Below are 23204 nucleotides of genomic sequence, written 5' to 3' on the forward strand. Positions count from 1 at the left end.
AAATAACAGTGCTGACACTAAGTGAATGCAGGAATTATACTTGTCCCAAATTGCTTCTTTTATTTTTGCTTTACTGGCTTACAGCTTTTATGCTGTGCTATATGAAGTAACTAATGTCCATTGTGGGAAACTACTAACACACCATGTAGTCATGGATCTAAATGAGCTTTCATGTACCTGATTTGTTTTTGCTCTCAATATCAAAGCCTGTGATTGGGCTATTGCCATCAAAACCCATAGTCCAACGCAGTGCAATTGTTCTGTCCTTCACCTCTCTGATCTCCACCTCTGGAGGATCTGGTGGCTCTAGAAGGCACATAGAATAACACTGTTATTTTGAAATGTATCAACACAACACGAATCACAAATTGCCATCTACTGCAACCAGTGAGAGAACTAAAAAGATGTGTTCAGGATCTGCAATTTTTCTGTTCTTTGAACAGTATGGTTGGGTGTGGTTGTACCTTGAACTGTGAGCTGTATGATTCCTCTGTCTTCACCAAATGAGTTGATGGCATGGCAGGAGAAGAAGCCAGAGTCCTCCCTCACTGTTGGCATGATCTGATGGATGCGGAGGGATGAGATAATGACGGAAATTAACTGGTGTAAAAGATAGTATTCCATTGATGGCCGCTGGCCTGTTAGTGATCTTGAATGGACAAAATAGTGATAATCATAGGTATGCTCTGTCATGTCAACCATCTAACATAAAATATAATCATTGTAATTATAACCTGCGAGAGCTTCACAGTGATTAGGCTATTCACTGTATTTCACAAATTTCTTAAAATTTATACCCTATTCATATGTAGTGTCTCCGTCCTCTTAAATACATATTTTTCCTTTCTTCTTTTCCAAATCAACAGCTTCCATTGCAAAAGCCTTCTTTTTCAATGAAGGGCAAACATATTGTGATCAATTCTATAAATGTACTATATAAACTTTAAAAGTTGAAAATGTAGTGCACTGATCCCGATACAAGTTGTAAAATGGAAATGGGAGACAAACATTTCTGAAATAGCTTTAATACTAAAAGAAGAAATCAAACAATCAAACAAAAACACTCTTTCTTTCTTTTTTCCTCATTTCTGCTTACTTATATCTAACACAAATCCTTGATGAGCACCTTGTAGATCAAGTACTTATCTGTCCCCAGTTGCTAATCATTCAGGCCCAAACTGTAAAGTTGGCTTCCGAACTGTAGACAATGCTGTTACTTGATAAATAATTTTTGATTGGGGAAGAAAAATACGCATTTTAAAAAAGGGCGAGTTGACACGAACTGACAAAGCCATTTTGTGACCTTCGTATATTTAAGAGATTGAGATATCTGACAAAATGAGAGTATGTTGTAGTCCAGAAAAATAACAAAACACAAAAAAAATTTTGAGTTTTCCACAAAACTCCTTTTAACAGTAACCTCTCAGATACCCTCGGAGCCCATCGTTGTGGAAGGTTTTACGTACGTAGCTACACAGACTGTACAGTATATACCATCCAGTCTTTATATAAACTATCTTTGGGTACAACAGATTTAGATGAAATATGGGACAGAGAGGAAATCATTTGCTTGTATATGTCATATACTCAGTGGTGTAGTGGTGCCTGGAGAGGTCGTTATGCTTTTAATTTCTGGCCATTTATTATTTACCAGCCACTCAAGCAAAGAATAAACACCCTGTGTTATAAACATTTACTTAGAGTGAGCACTTTGCCATATTTGCCAGACACCACCATATCAAGCTCAAAGCTTCGGACTATATGCCTGTGAGCAAAGCTTCCTACCTGCAGCGTGGAGATGACTTCATCGCCCACCTCCTTGACAGAAACCACATAGCGGCTGGTCTCGGGGTTGATTATGCGTTCCTCCTTCTCCCAGCGCACCATGATGGGTTTCTCTCCGTGTGCAGTGCAGCTCATCTTCTTCTCTTCCCCCTGCGTAGCTAGCGTGGTGTTGGGGTAGGATGTGATCATGGCAGGAACTAAGGTGAAGATAAAGTGTGATGGAAGACAATATTTTGTTAGATTCATTTCACAGGGGCCGAATATGAGTTGAGTTACGAGATATATGTTGCTTAAAGGAAGAGTATCAGCAAAACACTGAGAAACTTTAATCTTTTCAACATTTCCACCAATTAAAATCCATTAGTTAATACAGTCATACAGACTCCTTTCCATAATGCTGTATTTTTTCATCCAACCTCGAACCTAGTGGATCTCTTTTTGCATTAAATGTGTTTGTATTGTTCTCGGTTTTTTTTTTAAATCAATGCTTCTTTTGGTTGTCTGACAGGGTGCCAAATCTCCTGCTATGTGGAAGTTTTTCTTTGTGCCTCAACAGAAAATGTAAATTACTTCTTAATTGTAAACTTAATTGAAAAAACATGACATGTAATGTTGTAACAATTGACATCCTACATGTCCCATGCATTGGTAGGATTCAACATAGCTCGTCCCTTTAATGTTGCGTGGAAGGAAACATGTGGTTCCAGTGTGTATCTTATATCTGAGGGCCCTAAATTGTACACCGATGCTCTAACAACTCTCTAAAGACACCACACTTAACGCACACTAACGACATGCATGGCTCATTACACCCACAGCAGAGTGTATAACAACCCTCTACTCCCAGATGCTCACACAAACTCACACCAACAGGAACACGGGAAGGCTCGTGCATGCACACAAACATGTATGCTCACTTTTTTTCTGTCGCACACAAACACACTAAGCGTGATTCTGCTGATGTGATGGAAAGTGTCAGGCAGGTGGCGGCAAACATTTAAGCCTCATCTCTTATTCACTCTGCAGCCATTTGGGGCTCGGCTATGGAAAAGAACGCTAATACATTTTGCATGACAAGTATGAATTTTTTGTGAGACACATTTGGAAAGAAATAGCAGCTTGGGTTTAATGTAAATGTTGTCATTTTAGAGCACGGCTCTCTTATTTTTCCATGTAAGTGGCTCAAAGGTGACACAGGGTGGTGTTGTTGACACCCCTTGCAGAGCGGGATACTGTGGGGGTGCCAAAATGTAAGGATGGTGAAGAGACTGAGACCGCTCTGCCTATGAGAAGTGCACTGGATGTACATACAACAAACTACAGACACTTCAGCATCAGGGATTTGGACAGATCCGACAGTTTTATATCAGATAAATGTGGATGTGAGAAAAACTATATTACAACAACAATTTTGAACATATTACCGTTGATTTTACTGATAAGTAACTTAAATTATTTTTTAAAAAATGCATTAATCACCTACCAGCAGTTTGAGTGAAAAGAGAAAGAGGTAAGAAAGAGGCGTTAGGGGTGTCTTTTGAGCTATCAGAGCAGCTGCTTTTTCATACTACTAAAGACAATCCAATACAGCTCTTTAGTTTGGTGCACTTTCGAAAGAAAAATTTTGATTAAGTTAATTTATTGATAAGTAGTTGTAAGAAGAAAATCTACTTCTTACAGTGGATAGTAGCTGGACAGATGCAAAAAAGTTAATCCTATGATAAGAGACAGCTGTCATGGCAATCTTTTCAAGGCCAGACAGATGCATTTATATAAACCGAATTAAAGTAAAACACACTGTATCTGAAGATGGGAAGTGGGTAACACAATGTAAGGATAGTCAGCACTTTTCTTGTAACTCTGAAATGATGCAATATAATCTAATTCAGAGAATATATTACACCCCTGCCCTGACAAGCTGCACATAATAAACCCCCAGCACTCCCAGTTTTGCTGAGATATAAAACTAGAATAGGAACAGTGTGATACATTTTTGGGGTTTACATCTAACATCAAAGAAATGATTATCCCAAGGACACTAAGAGACACATTTATGTTATCTTACAACATCTTAACATTAACTTAACATTATGTTATTTCCATAGTCACGACCAAATATGATTTATCCAAGCAATCGAAAGATGAACAACCACCCAGATTTCGTAGATGGGCCAACAAACTATCAACATGTGTATTAAATAAATTGATAATGAAAACCCCGATGGGAAAGATAGAGCCAACAATAAAATACTCCTCTTGTTCTCAAAGAGTTTTTTTTAATATTACATTTATTTATTAAATTGTATTTATTTCATTCTATTTCTTCTTTGTAACTATTGTGCATTGTATACAGTGTTTAGACTCCCTTTTTCTTATTATAGAGCAGTCTGTTTTGTCATACTTGTTGATTTTTGCATATTCTTTTGGATAGACATGGATTTTAAGGAGGTCGGACCAAATAAAAAAATAAAACCATCCAACAGGCTGCCTCTCCTTTACTGGGGGATATATCAACATCACATTGCATCATTCATTCAATTTCCTGACTCAAGACATCAAGGATCACTTTGCGGACCACAGCTTCGCAATTAATATTTTACAGACATTCAACTGAGTATATTCTATAGCTAATGTCTAAGAATGAAGAACACAAAAGAAAACAAATACTTAACAATGGTAGTGTAAAAATGTAAAAAGGGTTCAGTGACAAGGCACACACATTTTGTGTCTGTGCTTAGTGAAAGTGTGTCTTTGTGTTTGCAAGTAGCTCAGCCGAGATGGCCCTGAAGCACACTTTGGGCCCTGTAATTATTGTGTTGATATATTTCTTCTTCTATCCAGGGGAACTATGGTGACAGGACAACAGACGGAAGTGAAAAGAAAGTTGAAGAAGAAAAGAAAGAAGGCAAGAAAGAGAGAAGTGAGACAGAAGAAACAGAGTCTGCTGCCTCAGTAGACATGCATGGAGTTTTTCTTCCTATTGTTATTTCTTTTTTCAGATAGATCTTACCGTTATATTCATGCACATATCTGGAAAATATTGAATCGTTTATTTATGTGAATGTGTAAACACGCTGAATCAATACATACATGACTAAACATGGACAGACATAATGTAACCAGACGTGCTCTCTGCTCCTCTTTAGTGGAAGCACAGAAGTGATATGTTTTAGAGGAGGAGCACAGGGAAATATCAGCATTGAAGCTTTAAATAAACTAAAGAAGAAAGAGCATGCACTATATGTTTACTGCGGAGTGCAATGTGTCTTTTATGTTGAGGTGAAGGGAGCCCTGTTCCTCCACAGCAACCCAGAGGGCAGTGATGATACGCTTAAGCCTGCAGGGGATTGTGGGGGATAGGCTGGCTGCTGATAGGCTACTCCCCTGAGACAAAAGACCCCTCCTTCTCCCTCCCTTCCTCCCTCTCTTCTCCCAGGCTCCCTTTCACCTGGCCAGGTTACCATGCCAACCAGCATCGGACAGTCTCTCCTCTTCCCACCTCGCCTCCCTGTCTTCCTTCTTCTTTCTCTCCAGACTCCACTCTTACAAAAAGGGCCATTTCTAGTAGCCAGGAATAGAAAATGGACCTGCCATTGATTTCCAAGGGAGTATAATGATTACACAATCACACCCTGAATGTCGCATTGCAGAAATAAAAAAAGAAACAATACCAAAAGAAAAGGTTTCTAATGGCGTTAACTGGTGATGTCCGTGATGTGGGAAACAAATTTAGCTAAATAGTGTCATAATCACACAAAATTAAAGGTGAATGGCTAATTCAGTGTGAGGCTATTCATTCTGATCAAAGAAAGAAAGAACTGAGACCGTCTTAGAGGTTCAATGGGACGTAAGAGGTGATGGAAATGGATGTCATTTATTTCAGCATCATTTTGAGATTAATTGTTATCAGCGACAAAAGGACAGAAACATCAAGCCGCACTTAAGAAGTTGAACAATGAAAAGAGGCAATAATTTTAGGGATCTTTCATTTTTCATTCACTGAACTGACATTTCTGTTGCTATGAATATCCTGATATTTGTGCTGAACTCATACATCACTTAAATTGCAACAATTAAAAAAACTACATTGACCACAAGCCAGTTTTTTCTTTTATATATGTTACATCATGTGATGAAGCTTCATCAAAAGAGATCCTTTGGTATGCCATTTTTTCCTCTATACATATGCTTGGCCATCATCTGAGTTTCACCTCTATTGAGAGAATCGGGACTCTGGTCTGCATCCTACACGGGTACACAGGGCACCCAAGCTCCATAGTACAACAGTGGCAATACTGGACAACACAACACAACTGAAATGCATCTAGCTTCTTGCCCTGAGGGCAGACTGTAAGTAGAAGCTGGGGTAGAGACTGCCTGGATGGGGGCTGGGGGAGGGGAAGAGCACACAGATCGCACATAGATGACTGGTTCACTGGCCGCCTGCAATGTACTGAAATAATTCCCTTAGCTGCACAATTGGCTTGGACATGGAGCATGATAGGAAATATACTCATGCAGTCTGGATGGACCATTGTACAGAGGAAGGCTGATTGCAAATAAGTTAATAAGGTGAAAGGAATTGGCAAAAGAAACAAATAAAAGGGGACTTCAGTATTGTTCTTTAAAGGATAATGTTGTTGGGGGACTTCTCGGTGACGATAACACCATTTAGCACCACTCTTCAGTGAAGCCTCATTATACATCCTGCCCTCTTCGCCATCTTCAGACATTATGATGTCTAGCAGGCTTGATTGGTCTTAATTGGCCCTGATAAATATTGAGTGGCTGTTGACTGACTCTGATAGCATCCACTGTGCATTAGTAATGAACTGTCTGAATTGCATCTGTTTTGGAAGTACTGTAGAGATGCTTGACTGGAAATTGCATCAAAATCATTTGTCTAAGCCTCCACCTTCAACCAGTGTAGACAGAATAAAAACTGATTACTACTGCAATAAGGAAGCTTGTGCAGGAAAATTAAATAGAAACACAAGTGCTTACTTGCAGACGCGAACGGTTTAATCCTGGTGCAGGAAGGGCAAGCAATTTCTGCTGGCTGTGAGTGCAGTGATGGTGTTGGATGCTGGATGATGCATGGTGTATTATGAGTAGACATTAGCCTATGCACAGACACTCATAACAATGAAAGTGCCAAGTTATGACATCACAATAGCTGCAATTCATTTCCCGGGGAGTCCACCACAATAGCCTGGCAGAATGTGATCTATCTAAAGCACTACATTAGCCGTCTGGTCCATTATTCTTTAGTAATGGCTGCACCGTATCTGTGTATTTACATTAAAGGGTGCTGCCTTTTGTGAAATGGAGGTCTTTGTGTGCACTTGTTTGCTCACCTGCATCCCATACACAGCCTGACAAGATCATAAGTGTATGTGTATATGTGCCTCCCATACTTCTCATTCACTCTATCGATTTTCTACTGCACGTGTACTGACACATTTGGACAGCCAATGACACACAGTGAAGATCATACTATCCGTCACGTGAGTGCTTCAGCATGCATCAGCTTGTGTGCCTCCCTAATTGGCTTCTAAGCCTCTTAAGTAGCCACCGCTGCTCAAGTGGTGCAAGCAGGCCTGAATAAACAACATTAAAACAGCACACGGTGTACTGAACATCAAAGCCTCAGATGTTATAGTGGACTACATTGTACCTGTAAAGCACAGGGAGAAGCTTTAAGGGTTAATGAGCTCATTGTCTGAATGCACACACACACACACACACACACACACACACACACACACACACACACACATCACACTCCACACACAGGGGAGGTAGGATGAGGTATGGCTCCCCTGGAGATCCAGGCCACTACAGAGTGGAGCCAGAAATCAGGACAGCAGAAGTATCACAACAGCAAGATACCACTGGGGCAGAGCAAGCACCTGAGGGACTGCAGACAGATGCACAATGATGACAAAACAGCAGAAGACAAAGATCAGTAATCTGTGATATGAGAAGGTGTTTTTGACACATCATCAATAATGTGGTTGATAGAAAAAGTCAGTTTCACTAATGAAAGGTTCCAAGGTTGTGTGGGGTGTTTACAGTTGCCTCCTCAGAGTGACAACAGCTACCGTGGATTCTTCTGACTGCAAGACTTTGTACAAACAACATTTCTTACTCCTGCCTGTTATTAGCTTTTTACAGCCTCGTGTTCTTTAGTTTATTGCAGCAACATGCAAAATATAAGCCAGCTCTGGATATTTTCAGATCAAATCAGCCGCAGCTAACGATAATTTTCATTGTTGATGTTTATAATGTAAAGCCGTGAAATGTTTCCGTTGACAATAGTTTCCACTCTATAAGCAGCAGAATAGAATCTACAAAAAAGACAATAAACACAAACTTGGAAGTCAAGGTCAAGCAGAAATCTACAGTACTGTAATGAACTAAAACTGAAATTAAGCCAGTGATCGAGTTTTGGTGTTTGTACACAGGATCATTTATGCCACCGGGCAGGTTGCCAATCCATCATAGAGATAAACAATCATGCTTGCACACAGTTATATCTACTATCAATTTAGAATCACCAGTTACCCAAACAAGCATTTTCTTTCTGACTGTGGGAGGAAGTCAGAGTATCTGGAGAAAACCTACACAGAGAACATGTAAACTTCCCACCGAACAGTCAAAATTAAGAAATGAACCGGGGACCTTCTTGCTTCTTAATCAAATGACAATGAAATACATCTGCATGTTAAATTATCTGTATTACTGCTAATACAATGCATCCCATAGGCCACAGGCTTGGCTACAGAACACCTTCTGTACAATATATGACTGATCTAACATTAGGATTGACCCGCAGACTGTATCATGTACTCCTTAGCTTAGAGACAGAAAAGCATGAGAAGCCCAGACAAGGCTAGAAATGAACTTTTCCCCGAATCGAGGAGTTAGCTTATCCTCTAAAAGGGGCTAACTTTTAGAAAATATTTTTTTCCAACAAAGTAGATTATTTATAAATATTTAATTGTAAAATTTCTGTGCCTTTGTTCATGTGTGTTGGTCTGTGATCAGGCTCCCTGATCAGCTGCAGTCAGACAGGAGGGGCCATAAAGGGGTTTTAGCCAGCGAGAGACTTAGCAAGGTGCTTGATAAGAGCCGCAGGTGCATAAGCCTCATCAAGGAATGACTGATCAAAACGAGTATCCATACACAATAGACCAGCTGAAGATGGCTGTAAAATTAAAAGGTACAGTATATCATGATCTATTGTCAGGTGGTTGTTAGCACCATTGTCATGATCTGGTTGGCTGTGTTCTGAGTTGTAGGTTGGGCTGAGCAGGCTTCACTGAACACCAGGGCGGAGTCTGGTTGCGGCCTGCTGCCACAGCTGCTTTCCATTTGCAGTCATCAAGATGCCTTCTTAAGGAGCAGCAGGAGCACCAGTCTTCGCCAGATCGTCAAACCATATTCTGTGGTAATCAGGCCCCGAAACCCTTGCTAAAGAAATCTTGAAGTTCCTTATTGTTTCTAACATCTTCTTCGCTTCCCACAGCAAGATTCCTGCACCCAGTTCGCGGACTCTCCTCTCGGTTCCAGCTTGGATCCTTCACCACACCAGCCTCCATCCCTTCAGTATACTCACCTGGCTCTCCCTGCCTGCTCACCCTCCTACGACTCCAGATTCTCCTACCCAGCCAGCCGATCTCAGTACTTCCCCTCTTATGGATGGACTCCCCTCTCAGACTGTAAGATACCTCACTCTTCTGGTTTTGGATTTATCTGGATTGGATGTACCTGAACTCATTCTCTCTCATTCATCATCTCCATACAGTTCCAGCCCAGGTTACTTCCTCTCAGCGTCCTCCCAGCCTCATAAATAAACTTGTGTTGCCCTGGTGAATCTGCTTTTGAGTCTTTTCCTTATTTTGGCTTTGGCACCATGACAACCATAAGTTGAATACGTGTTAAGTACTCTAGATGAAAGTACAGAGTAGTAAGAAATCTGACTTCTCTATGAAATGTCTGGAATTTGTTTAGTGAACTACGAGCAACTCAGCAAACTAAATAATTTACATTGGTAGGTTAAAGCTGTGGTTAAAACTAAATTCATAAATGCGTTTTATTTGTGCATGGTGCGATCATAATAGCCTTCCATAAAGATAGACTGCCTTAGTAAATACACACAAAAATCAAGAATAGGATAAATGTGTATTAAAGAAAGGGAAGGAGTAAGGACAAGAGAGAACCAACATGGACAACTCATTCCTCCTCCAACCTCTCCTCCTGTAGTCCTCAGCTCTCTTTTCCACATGGCAGTTCTTGCCTGTATGCAGAATTCAGGACTTAATGGAGGGGAGCTAAGTCCTTGGCTACGCGGCAGATGAATGCTGTACTTTCACAAAGAGAAACAGTGGCAGTGGCTGTGTGTGTTTCTTTCGTGGGATTCATTCGGACAGAAAGCAAAGAGCGAGAACCATGACGGCATTTTGTTGGTGGCCTGACTGTCAAACACAAAACCAAGCCCAGTTCAGTTTGTTTAACCCTTTTGTTTTTCATCAAAATCTTACAATGTTAGCAGCCTAAAAATGCAAACAGAAAAGTTTGGCCATGAGACTTACTTTTGACATTCAGATACATGGACTTGCTGACATCAGCCCCAACATCATTGCTGACTCGACACAGGTAGAAGCCACTGTCCTCTTCCAGCACATGCTTGATGAGCAGTGAGCCATTAACCAGCACCTCGATCCGAAAGCCTGAGTTGAGAGCAATGGGTTTGAACTGAGGGACCCCTGCGCCTGTTACAGAAAACATAGTGGGTGTTTATTATTGTTAGACCAACATACAGTTCAGAAATGCCTGCACTGTTCAGTTAATATTTTAAGTATCTTCACTAAAATGACTGAAACTTTCACAGCTAGTTCTGTCTTAATATCTGGAACTAATTAATGGCCTTAATGGAGATGATGGCTCACCTGAAACAGTCGTAAATTAAGGCTTAGAGGAAACATTGGAACGAGATTGTGACAAATTCAAAATTTATGAGCAAAAGCAACATATTTAGGACATTTGAGTTATCTGCCATGCTTTGTGAGAATCCACATATGCAACTACAACATGTGCTCTGAGTGGCTATACCAAAATTAAGCTGAATGTTTGCGCTAAAACAGAACTCTATGAAACTTTCATCATTTGCATTCTGCATAAAACTCTGTTAACAAAAAATATTTGTCTTTGTTTTCTTTCTTCATTTTGATCGTATCATTACAATTGATCTGTTTATGAAGAAATTAGGTTCTGTGTGATGAAAATTCAATAATCACATTGATAAATCCTAAATTTAGGCCATCTCCCCATCCCAAAAAAAGATATAAGTGTGATCTTGCCCTGTATTTACCACCCATGCTGCAGGGTGGTAAATACCTGGTAAATACCAGGAACCTTTTTGCTGTAGGGCAAGTGTGCTAACTACTGTACCATCATTTAATCTAAAAATAATTAGTAAAATCATGATATAGTTCTTTCTTTTATCATTAAAACACACCAACATTGTTCCCATTTTGTTTTTAATCAGAAACCCAAAATGATCTAAGCTCACTATGTGCAAAATATGGAAGTTAATCAGTAACTAAAGGACAAAACTTAAAGAGTTCATGTTCATATAAAAAACAACAATAACCATCCTTTTGCATTTCAAAAATACACAAACTTTATGTCCAGCCAGAACAGCTCACACTGTTGATGTTTTTCATCTGACAGTGCTTGTTTGGAATTGAGGTGGGTGTTTTTATGCATTCAACCTCAAGGCTGTGGACATAAGTTTGCTATGCTGACATTTGCAAAAAGATTATCTACCGTGGAGTGTAAGCTTGCTGTAGGGGGGCGAGACCAGAACAAACAAATGAATTTTTAATTCAGCATGGCTGTCAAAAGAGAGGAAGGTTTATATTATCCAGCTTAAATTCTTTGAAAACCTGTCAAATACTGTCACTAAACCTCAAAGGGAGAGTTGCGCATCATAGATATATGCAATGTGTGTGTGTTTACCTTTCGAGTACTCCCACTGGATGGTAGGAACAGGATAGCCTTCAGCTGAGCAGTTTAGGATCACTGATTTTCCATAGATGCCATCCTGGTCTTTAGGTTGAACCACAAATTTTGGGGGAACTGCAAGTAAAGAAGCCTCCAGATCAGAATTGTGCATCTGAAAATCAATATCTTCACCTGCATATTTGTATAATTCTGACATAACTTTTTTTAGATTCTAGGACAAACAAAGCATATGTCCAATTGGGTCCTTAGAATTTATGCGTTGTCCCCCATTCTTTTACTTTACATCTCCTGTTCACCTCTGCACTGCCTTTCTCACCTATCTCTCATCCTCCTCACCTCGGACGATGAGTTGACTCTGGTGCTCCACAGCAGCAGCCTGGTTCCGTGCAATACAAGTGTAGTTGCCATTGTGCATCAGTGTGAGGTTGGAGATACGCAGGGAGCTGGTAAAATCTATATTGTCTATGGTGACGCCCAGGCTGGCTGGGATTGGTCGTCCATCCTTCTGCCAGGTGATGAAGACAGGTTGGTCGCCTGACATCACCACACAGGGGATGAACACTCGCTGGCCGATGGAAAACCGGGGAAACTCAAATGGGTGGATGGTAGGTGGGACTGTGAAGGAGACATGACATTAAATTTCCCAATTGGGCATGTTGTGCTCATGCCCTTAAACCAGGTTTTAACTTCAGGAAATGTATAAAATCATTCACTACTTGTGTGCATTAACAGACAACAGACATTTAAATGTTATGGCTGACAACATTTACAAGGCAATCCCATAGCAACTCACTGGTCTTGATTCTCATTTATCGCCCTGTGTTCTATGTCAAAACATGCTGTGAATATGCAGGAATGTAAAATGCAGAGGAAATATTTTATTAGCTCTCCCTAAGAGGAGCAGTTGAATATTCTCTCAAACAGCATGCACATTAACATTAACTCTCTCTTCTGCTCTCTGGGGACACTGTAGCTATCGTGAGAACCAGATGCTATGGAAAATTAATGATTCAAAATACCATTGGAATAAGAAGCACTTCAGCGCTTATTTAATTCACAACAAAATAGGCATAATAGGCTCCTGGGGATTCCCTCTCGGCAGCAGTGGAATGCTAAGCAGCCGGGAGGCAAATTAGCCGAGGCGAAATAGTGGCGTAGCTTTGTCTACGCTGTGTGATTTCCCCTTCACACACTCGTTAGCACGTCAAGACCCACCAGAGAGCAAGAGGGGTTGAATCCAGCGTTTCAAATTATGCATCGTCATTGAAGAAAGAGAGTCATCTGAGGTTATCATCATCTGGCTCTGCTCAGCACCACTGCATATTCAGATGAGCACCAGATAAGTTGGCTGGAATGATGGAGATGGTGCTTTTCTATCAGTGATGTATGTGTTTTTTATTCACAGGCTGTGCTGCATAAATATTCCTCCGCATGGCTGTATTTTCTATGTGTAGATTCTACAGTGATGCTTAAGTGCATCTTTTGAACATGATGCTCCGACATACACATTAGACTGTAAGAAACTACAGGGTCAATGTGCAGATTCATGAAGTCATATCCCCAGATTGTAAATCTCCAATGTATGACTTAAGTTTCTTACATGAAACTACACACCGGTATTAACCACAATGCAATGCCCATAACTGCAAACAGCTACAGAAACCTAATTATAAACTTGAGCCGAGGCTGCCCATCCAGTTGATTCCTGTGCTGAATAAATGAAGACTGATAAGACAAGAGTTCATACCTTTCACAGTTACATAGACACTCTGGTGGGTGGACAACTGTGGCTGCACCAGCACATTACACGTGTATTCTCCTTCATCCACGTCCTTCTGCACGTCAAACAGCTTCAGTGTACCATTTTCGAAGGCCCGCTGCCGATGGTTGTACGGCAGCAAATTAGAATCCTTGTACCACTTGATGGAATAGTAAGGGTAGCCAATGACACGACAGTGGATGTACATGTCCCGACCAGCGATGGCAGTGAGGTTTTTCATTGGTCTGATGCTGGCAGGCCCTTGAGGACACATTGGAGAGACAACTCTCTTAAAATGATTTTGAGGCTAGGGGATGGGCTAATAGATAGCTGTGCTGTGTTGTGTGTGTTTTCAAGACACCACAAAGTTTACATGCCTTGATTCACTCTGAGTGTGAAAACATTGTCACAATTTGTTAAGGGGTTTCAGACTGCCTGATTAAGCTTCCATGTAGATGTTTAAAGAAAAGCATCAAACAACTCAAAAAAATTAAGTTGAATCGTCACCAGTGGGCTTGTTCTGGTCTGTCTTCCTTCATATCAAATATACTTTTGCTTGTCTGAGCCACTGACTCGTGGATCCCTTTGTTTGGGACGGTAGTAAATATTACCTCTTATTCCCTCTGACAGCTAGAGTGAATGTTCTCTGATGAAGCTATTATCAAAGGTGCCTAGGTGCCTGACTTATTGCACTTACTCTAGCACTAGTTTTGCTCTTAGCTGTTTGGTTTTGGAAGGAAATGCACTTATGATTTCTTGTGACCTGAAGTTCTTTCGCCTACCGATGTTGAACGCACTTATTGTAAGTCGCTTTGGATAAAAGCGTCTGCAAAATGACCGTAATGTAAATGTAAATGTAAAGCTATTACTCATGCTGCCAGCTTTTGAACTCACAAAAACCCATAGAATAACCACTCGACTTCCATGGCTCCATATATATCAGTAAAATCAGCTTCTCTTTAAAGTACTGGGGAAGATGGTTAAACTGTATGTGGTGTATGTTTGAGCATGAAGGTATCCAGAGTTGCTACTATCTTTAGCACGATTAAGAACCCAACGATGTGAGAAACTGTCATTACATTTTCTCTGCGATAGCATCTTCACTGGCTGGCTGACTTGTCATCCATAGACCTTCGATGAAGGGTTAAAGGATTGCTCTATTTAGCCTTAAAACATGCAGGAATGAATGCAGTTAAATTAAAGCAATCTGTGTAGAAAGACCATTCCCCGCTCTGTAATAGAGAAACAGAAATGACCTTGCACCAAGCATAGATTGCTTGACCGCTCTAGTATTACTGCTACATGACAACAGCAATCCAGCCAACCGTAACCTTGTACAGAGCTCACGGTGCTCCATCATACACTGCTGCTAACAGTAAATCACACTGTACAAAAGCCATCTCTAGGTGTTTGGTAGGAAGCAGGATGCTTGAAAAAAAAGATAATGCCGAGAAGTACTGTTTGATGAGGTTACTACTAGATTTACTCTATTCTGAGAAGGAACATAAAGAATTGAAATGTAAGAAAAAACAAGAGATGCATCTGAAGAAAAAAAAACTGAATCCCCTTAACAAATTTAGTCAGGCTTTCATCATCTGCTCATCTGGAGTCTTTTAAGGTAGCCAATTAAAAAAATGTATCAGAACAGAATGTCTCAAGACATGCTGATGTGTATATGTGATGGTGTGTTGGAAGAGTTGATCTGACAAGCACCTCTTACGTTTATTCGCGCCTGGTAGGAAACTGTCCCGGCTGAGTTATTGCAGATGCAGCGGTACACCCCTCCATCAGGGACCTGGGTCTGGCTGATGTTCAGGTGGCTGACCACATGGCCTTCAGAGTTGCTGTAGTAGGAGATGCGGTGCCGGCTGTCCCGTATCACAGGTTCGTCATCCAGAGTCCATGTTACTCGCGGCTCCGGTGTGCCTTTCACCGTGCATGAAAGTGACACAAACTCGTTGATGTTGTAGACCTTCTCGCTGAATGAAACCAGAATCTTGGGGGTGCCATCTGGGCAGACATGATTCACATGGCAATATGCATTTTAAAGCTCTGCACTAATCAGTCTTGTACATTAACAGATTATCAGAAAACCATATCTGAAACCTTTGTAACAACAATCTGCTCCAAATCCAGACCTCCTTTTTGCTGAAACACAAGCATGCTTGTCAAAGTGCACTGCAGATAAATAGAGTTCCCTTTTGTGCCTACACGTCATCACTGATTATCAATATTCTCCATATATTGGTGTAGTCATGGAAGTCAGACACTGCAACTGCCACATCTTATATCATTATATAAGCCTCTTTCAGACAATGTAATAAAAGGGGCTTGTCCCTGCAGCACTGCACTCCACATACACAGTAAGTGTGAATGTAAAAGCCTATTGTGTTTATATCCACATGTGCATTCAAACATCATACATGTCTCATCAGTTATTTAGCACTGAATGATAAATGGTCCCACCCACAACATCTCTCAGTGCGAGTTCTGACCTTCCAGTATGACTTGCACAAAATCCTGGGCCGACATCTTGCCATGTCTGGCGAAGCATTGATAGGCTCCTCCGTCGCTCTTGGCCATACCAGCCATGACCAGGTTTTCTCTATTTTGGCCTGTCATGCGGACACTGTTGCTGGGGTAGATGAGCTCGCCGTTGCGGTACCAGGACAACTGGTACTCCTCAGAGCCTGTTACAGTGCAGGACAGAGAAACCTGACTTCCCACACTGCCTTTCACCTTCCGTGGACTCACCATCACCTTCAGGAACTCTATATGTTAGAGAACGAAAAAAAACTCAGTGACAGACTTTAACAAAATTATGATATGATTCAGTATTTTCTCTAGTTTTCAATCAGATAAAAAATAGTCTTCACGTAGCACCGTTACATCTAAAGTAACATCTATGGCTTTGTAGCTTCCCCCTGTTTTGACTCATACTGCTAAAAAAATCACTGCAATGACTCTGCAGAAGCCCATCAGCACTGACCTTTTACGTGCAGCCTGCCAACCACCTCAGCATTGCCATAGCCATTCCACACTTCACACACATACGTTCCTGTGTCGCTGGGCTGGGCTCTTTCTATCAGCAGGCCTGTCACACTCTGTCTGAAGCGTGTGTCTGGCTCCAGCGGCCGGTTGTCCTTTAGCCAGCGATATTTGGGTGCAGGGTGACCGGAGGCCTTGCAGGGCAGCTCCACTCGATGAGATGCCATGACCTCACGACGCTCAAAGCTGTCCAGGATGTGTGGCGCTGAGTTGGTTGGATCTGCGGGAGGGATTTGATTTAAGTTTTTGGAACAATTAATCAATCTAAAACATATCAGGTAACACAAAGAATTAAAACTGAGATGACTGGTTGGAAATTTGCATTTCTATTCTTAACCACAACACTGGTTTCTGACCAAGGGTTAATATCTGCCTTGTGTGTCATGGTTATCATTTGTTAAGTGCATAAAGGGCACATTCTTCATACTGAAAGTTCACAGTGGCTGAAGGCCAATTATGCCAGAAATTTATGTTGATTAAAAACCGGTACAAACTCAAAATCTTTCATCTTATTAGGTAAGATTATTCCCATTGTTGTGCAAGTTCACACCACATAGTTCAAAGTTCAGTTCACAGAGATTAGACTTGTTTATGTTCAAAGTTCACCATTCAAAATTCTGAACTAAGTTCACTGACCTGAAATGAACTACTCCACCTTAAGGTTTCAATATTTAGTGACCTCTTCTGAATTCTTTTCCTTGTTTGGGCAACAAAGCTGTATGAGCAGATCCATGCAAAACACTTCAGTCTCTCAATTAACATCACACCACAATAGGGAAGAATGCAACTTCAAAACCAACCATCAAGCGCAAAATGTCATACTCCTAATAGAAACAGACAAAATCTGGTGTGAAAGCCCAACAGCAGATTTAGCAACAGTGTATGACACAGATGAGGGCAGAGTGAATGCACAGCTGTCTGTGCCAAGACCAAAACAAAAGTTCAGCTTAAATTTCAGGGTCTCCCCTTGCTGTGCAAAGTTCACTATAACACAATTCCAATTTCAGATGGCAAGTCTTGCAATTTTTTCACTCTTTTATAGCCCTCTTCTAAAATCTAATTTTGCTTTAGTACGGTAACATTTGTCAGCTTCTGTTGTGCTGTTGGCAGTGGGAGTGTTGCTGCATAGTTCTACACCGCAACGCTCCCTCGCTCTTCTGCTGACCACTCCCATGAACATTCCCATGATGAACTGTGCCTGGACAAATTATATCGCTGAGATATCAATTACTATTAAAGATATGCTAGTGTTATAGATAGATGACAAAATTAAAGAAAATTAAATAAAAATCAGCTGACAAACATTTTGAAAGTCGAAATGTAGCAGAGAGAGGTATGGTAGAAATCTTAAAAGAGCCCTATCAGTTCATTGGCGTGTTGTTTTTGAAGCTTGGCACAACGTATCTGCTGAGTACACACACAGCATTGGCGAGTATGATTATGCACCATAACAGATGTAAAAAAAAAAAGTTTTCATAACCAGCAAAAAATAATTCCAGCAGCACAGCATCCAAACCTGCGCAGAAAAATGTTTGAAAAAAATCTATTTTTTCTCAGAAAGAAGCTCAACAGAAAATCTAAAGAAGATGCAAAGAAAAACTAAATGTCCAGAGCTAACGGAGCAGGCTGCCTCTGGTGCGGCGTCATTTTAGAAACTTAAATGATATCGCAAATGATAAATTTACGTTAAATTTACGTTAAAAAATGTGAACACGTTAATTTCATCATGTTCATGCACAGCGCTGAGCATTCTACAAGTACAAAACTTACAACACAAACTTTCTGTTAAAGTAGATCAATAAACTAATGGCATGTAGGAAATCATTGAACTCCAGCGTTAAATCGTTCAAGGAAAGCACCCCTCTCGAAACTGCTACAGTTCCGATTACCTCTATCACGTCATCCCCTCTCTAATTCAAGTGTTTTTGTTTTTTTTACGGTCATCATTTCATTCAGATGACCTACATGGTTTTTCCACAAGCTCAAATTTACTGCCATAAAGTCCACTGTCACGTATGAAAAATGAAAGCCTTTGTCAAATGATTTCTCTAAATCAGATACCTTTCTTTTTATAGTTTTTGTCTACTTGTGTAATTTAAGGTGAAGTTTATAGTAAAGAATCTATACTTTCAAAACAGATAAATAGAGGGATGTGTCAAAATGTGATGCACTGCTAGACTGATTTTCGCAACAAGGCCTGTTTGTCCTGTTGATACACATTTGTCAAGCTGGAAATTCTGGAGTTCTTACCTGAGACAATGAGTCGGGCACTATTGCTCTGTCGGGTTTCCCCTGTGTATCGATGTCGCGTCATACACCTGTAGTTGTACAGCCCGTCTTCCATTTGCACATCCAGGATATACAGGGCTCCAGTGGATGTAATTAGAAACCGTGACACTTGATAGAAACAGAAAGAAAGGACTGTTAGGTCACTGTACAGTATTGCTGTTTGAACAAGTCTCAATGAAATCATAAACTCACAAGTAAAATTAAATCTCTCATAAACACTCTAAATCCCTGTGGGCCAGCCAGTATCAAATATAATGTCTTCACATATCTAACAATACATTGCAAATCAGTATATTGTTCATCGTTCTGGAAAAGCTATCTGTTGCTTGCAGTGCAGCATCTTCTCGTGATTCATTAGTCCCCACTGAATCCTCACTCAACTTAATTGTCTGGTACAAGAAGCACCTAATTAAAAAAAATGATTAAGGGCAGCCAGGTTCAACTCCCGGCTGGTGTCTTTCTGTGTGGAGTTTGTATGTTCTCCCTGTGTATGCGTGGGTTCCCTCCGGGTACTCCGGCTTCCTCCCACTGTCCAAAAACATGCATGTTAGGTTAATTGGTGTCTCTAAAGAAATTGTCCTTAGCAGTGAGTGTGAGCGTGTTTGTGGTCGTTTATCTCGTTTGTCTCTGTGTGGCCCTGTGATGGACTGGTGGCCTGTCCAGGGTGTACCCCTCCTCTCGCCCGAGGACTGCTGGGATAGGCTCCAGCCCCCCCGCGACCCGACCGGCTGATGAAGCGGGTATAGAAAATGGATGGATAGATGGATTAAGGGCAGTTTTATTCCACAGAAATAAACTTCTAAATGACAAAAGAACTGACCAGACATTAACACATGAACCGCTGTGGTTTGACCTGTCACAATGTGCCTCTACAACTAATCACTGTAATTTAGAAAATGTCAGCAAACACTTGGACAAACTGCTCAGTTTTGCCATGTTCTTGTGTCTGATACACTGTGTGTGTGACACATGAAAGGGACAAAGAAATAATTGGTTGCCTCTGGATTTCATCACAGAAGACGTGATAAAAAAGAAAAATTACAGTACAGTCATAGGTTGAAGAGCAGAAAGCACCCTGTGTGTATTCATTTCCATGCACTAGAAGCACTATTTTATACATACAAGAAGAAGGAAATACAGAAAATCCAATATTGTATTCTCTTAGCAAATATTTGCAAGTCAAGTGAGGTACGCAGCTCTGTGTGACTGTAGTCACCAAACATCTGCTGCAGCCCATTTAGCTCAGAACAGCTCTGAGGCGCGGTGACAAGCCTGTGTGTTGTGCAGCAGTGTAACACAGCTCGTTATCATGTAGCTCATCGCTCTTCTCTCTCTCTCTTGGGGGAAACTCTCTGTCTCTGTCTCTCTGTCTAACACCGGCTCTCTCTTTTTTTTTTCTGCTGCAGACTAAAGTGCAGGGAGCCTGGGATCACAGAGCGCTTTGATAAGGCATGGCTGCTCAGGTCAGATCATGCTAATGCAATGCTAATTTGTATGAACACGTGGAAGTAGACAGAAGTAGTCAATATTTATGAGGAGCGGTGTGTGCCGTGGCCGATGGCTGCTGGAGTATTTCATGTCACAAATGATGGAGAGGCCTATCTGGGATGGTGATCAAATGGGGCCCCTGTGCGGTGGGGTATCCTGAAGGTATTGCTAGACATATCATAATACAGACTTTATGGGGTGTTGAATTACTCTAATTTAGTCCTGTCATGCAAGTTTAACACTGATTAAGACTGCTGCTACAAACCTGTAGAGCCCATATATATATCTGTGTGTATATATCTATACATATGTATGTATATCACTACAATTACATGTTGTGACAACTTGTATATACTTTTGTGCAAACAATATCAAATAAAGTCTCTTTCTCCACCAAATTAAACTTTTAAACCAATTTAGCAAATGAAAACGTGCATCTTGGAGTGTGTGGTGCAATAAGAAAGACATGAATGGGCAGAGAGAAATGAAGGGGTAACACTTTAAAGGAGAAGGAGGAATACACAGAGGAGGGTGGTGAGGATGCTATTGTGAGCAAGTGTTGACCCAGTTAAAAATAAGAGACCATGGATTTAATATCCCAAAGGAGTTTTTTTTCCAGCTTGTTGTTTAGACATTTTTCTTGTGTACCCGCACAGGACAACCAGTAATTAGATGAGAAAGGAAGAAAAAAGATATACGTGATTTATATCTTAAAGGTTCCAAATGCAAGCTTTTTTGAAAAACCAACGTTAAAACCATTCAAAGAAAGCAGCTATGAAAGTCATGGAGGATGCAGGCAGACTTGCTCGAATGAGAGGAGCTTCCATTGGAACAGACTGCACTTTCATGTTTTATTTATTTTTAGAAGCAACAAAATTAAGCTAATAGCGGTCTAAATGGTAATTATTTTGTCCTGTGTCCTGCGTTTTTCCTGTGTTGGTTACCATTTGATGTCATCATTACCATGTTGACCATAAACTAGCATTACATTCATCTAACACTAAGCTCTTTTGCTATAAACAATCCTAGTAATCAGCTGAGAAGAAAGTAGCATCTCTGAATTGTTTTTTTTCTTTGATTTCAATGTTAAAACACTGTATTATAAATCACAAGAAAGCTTTTGATACTTTGCACTAGTATACTTGTATACTCATTTCACTTAGACTGCAAAACGTTGCAGGTTAAAGGTCTGATTTCGTTTTTCAGTATTCTGCATGTGAGTGCAAACACTTCTGAGTGTTTCAGAAGATTCAGCATGTACATTTATGAGTTAATATTTTTCAGATGATGCATATTTAGACCCCTTAATTGTGAAAAAAATTTGTTAAAGATCATTGAAATGGAACACATGATTTCTTGATTTCTTAGTTACATTCCACTTCTTTTCTCCTAGAGCCTGCATTGATTGTCTTACATGGAGCTGCAGGCCTGCATTACTGTGCTGCTATGTCCTTGTAAGCTAAGGGCATTTCTGTGTGTCTGTATATCAAAGTCTTTGTTTATGTGTGTTTACATTTTTACATGCACGTGTGCATATAAGTGAGTGTGAATGTGTTTATGCTGCATACAGCAGCAAGGAGCAATAGTCAATAATAACGATTGAAGGTTCTCCACTACGCTTCTCCTTGCTCCACTGACTGCATACTAAAACTGCCTGAGAGACAGCCTCCACTGTGTTTGCAGTGAGTGGCTATGTTAAATATATTAGCTCATGTTTGTGTCCACACCTGGATGTGTTAGTGTATATTTTTGAAACTATGGCTTCACTTCACCACAGGTGGCTTGCAGAACTATCAGTCGTCTCCCCTTCCTTGGCCCGCCCAGCTGCTTTGGCATCCCCGGTGCCACAAACACAAGTCCCTTTCTGTGGATCCACACTAAATAGCTTCAATTAATCCCCATATAAGCCACACTGAGCCTGCAAGTAGACTCTTTGTTCACTGGAAGGCTTTGCAGTTTGTCGTTGAAACCTTAATTGCTTGTGTGTCACAATAGAAAGAGTGCAAATCATGTCCATATTACAACTGAAGCAATTCTTACCACGGATAGTTTGGAACACAAATGTTAATGTGTACCACGGACTAAGAAAGAAGGTTGGTTGAGGTGGAATAGGATGACATGTGGTGACGCCGTTGAGCACTTTGACCTGTGCTTACTGGGTGACCATCTGCCCCGAAACTGTACATTGTAACTGAAAGAATAAGCTAAGCTCACCCAATCATTTCAGAATTCTTTAATTGAGACATGAGTGGAGGAAGGATGAGATGGGAGGAGGTGAAGACACAGAGAAGGAGAACGACAAAAAAAAAAAGAAAGAGGGAAAGAGCACCTCTGGGATACAACCACTCTCTGTCATCTTAAATGACTTACAAATTGGCTTACAGCTATGCGCTTCCAGTGAAGGGAAAAAAAGAAGACACAACTTTCATATGCTAATTCAGATCAGGGCCAGGCAGAGCAATTATCAAGAAAGAAAAAAAAATCTACAAGTGTCAGCCCTGTCTGGCTGACAAAAAGGTAACTAGAACATGTCTTACTCTCTGTTTTAGTATTTCTCAAATTAAAGAAATGCTGCTGCAAAAGCGACAATTAAACATAATAAAATGGCATAAAGAGCCCTAATATACTAAATCCCACAAACTCTTTTTGTTAACTGAGGAAAACAGAGTCAGATTTGTTTCCCCTCATGACTCCTCTGAAGAACTTTAAATTGAACTTGATCAACACCAACAGTCTGGACGCCACTTACAGGAAACCAATGGAGTCAGCTAAACAATGCAGATAAAAAGTGCCTCCTCATCAC

At 40.7% G+C, this 23204-nt stretch overlaps 1 protein-coding gene across 3 annotated transcripts in view; it reads right to left on the bottom strand.

Annotated features, from left to right (window-relative positions):
* Positions 1–23204, bottom strand: part of dscama (Down syndrome cell adhesion molecule a) — an 84220-nt gene that overhangs the window by 15031 nt on the left and 45985 nt on the right. For all 3 annotated transcript variants that reach the window (XM_075486488.1, XM_075486486.1, XM_075486487.1), the window contains exons 4-14: positions 18875–19021; positions 16566–16844; positions 16072–16347; positions 15290–15586; positions 13565–13837; positions 12154–12432; positions 11812–11931; positions 10383–10562; positions 1786–1982; positions 465–561; positions 178–306 (exon numbers count right to left, since the gene is read on the bottom strand). In XM_075486488.1, the coding sequence (XP_075342603.1) occupies positions 178–306; positions 465–561; positions 1786–1982; positions 10383–10562; positions 11812–11931; positions 12154–12432; positions 13565–13837; positions 15290–15586; positions 16072–16347; positions 16566–16844; positions 18875–19021 (2274 nt within the window). The remainder of the gene's footprint in view (positions 1–177; positions 307–464; positions 562–1785; positions 1983–10382; positions 10563–11811; positions 11932–12153; positions 12433–13564; positions 13838–15289; positions 15587–16071; positions 16348–16565; positions 16845–18874; positions 19022–23204) is intronic.

Source organism: Odontesthes bonariensis, chromosome 16 (genome assembly GCF_027942865.1).
Source record: "Odontesthes bonariensis isolate fOdoBon6 chromosome 16, fOdoBon6.hap1, whole genome shotgun sequence".
NCBI classification, from domain to species: domain Eukaryota; kingdom Metazoa; phylum Chordata; class Actinopteri; order Atheriniformes; family Atherinopsidae; genus Odontesthes; species Odontesthes bonariensis.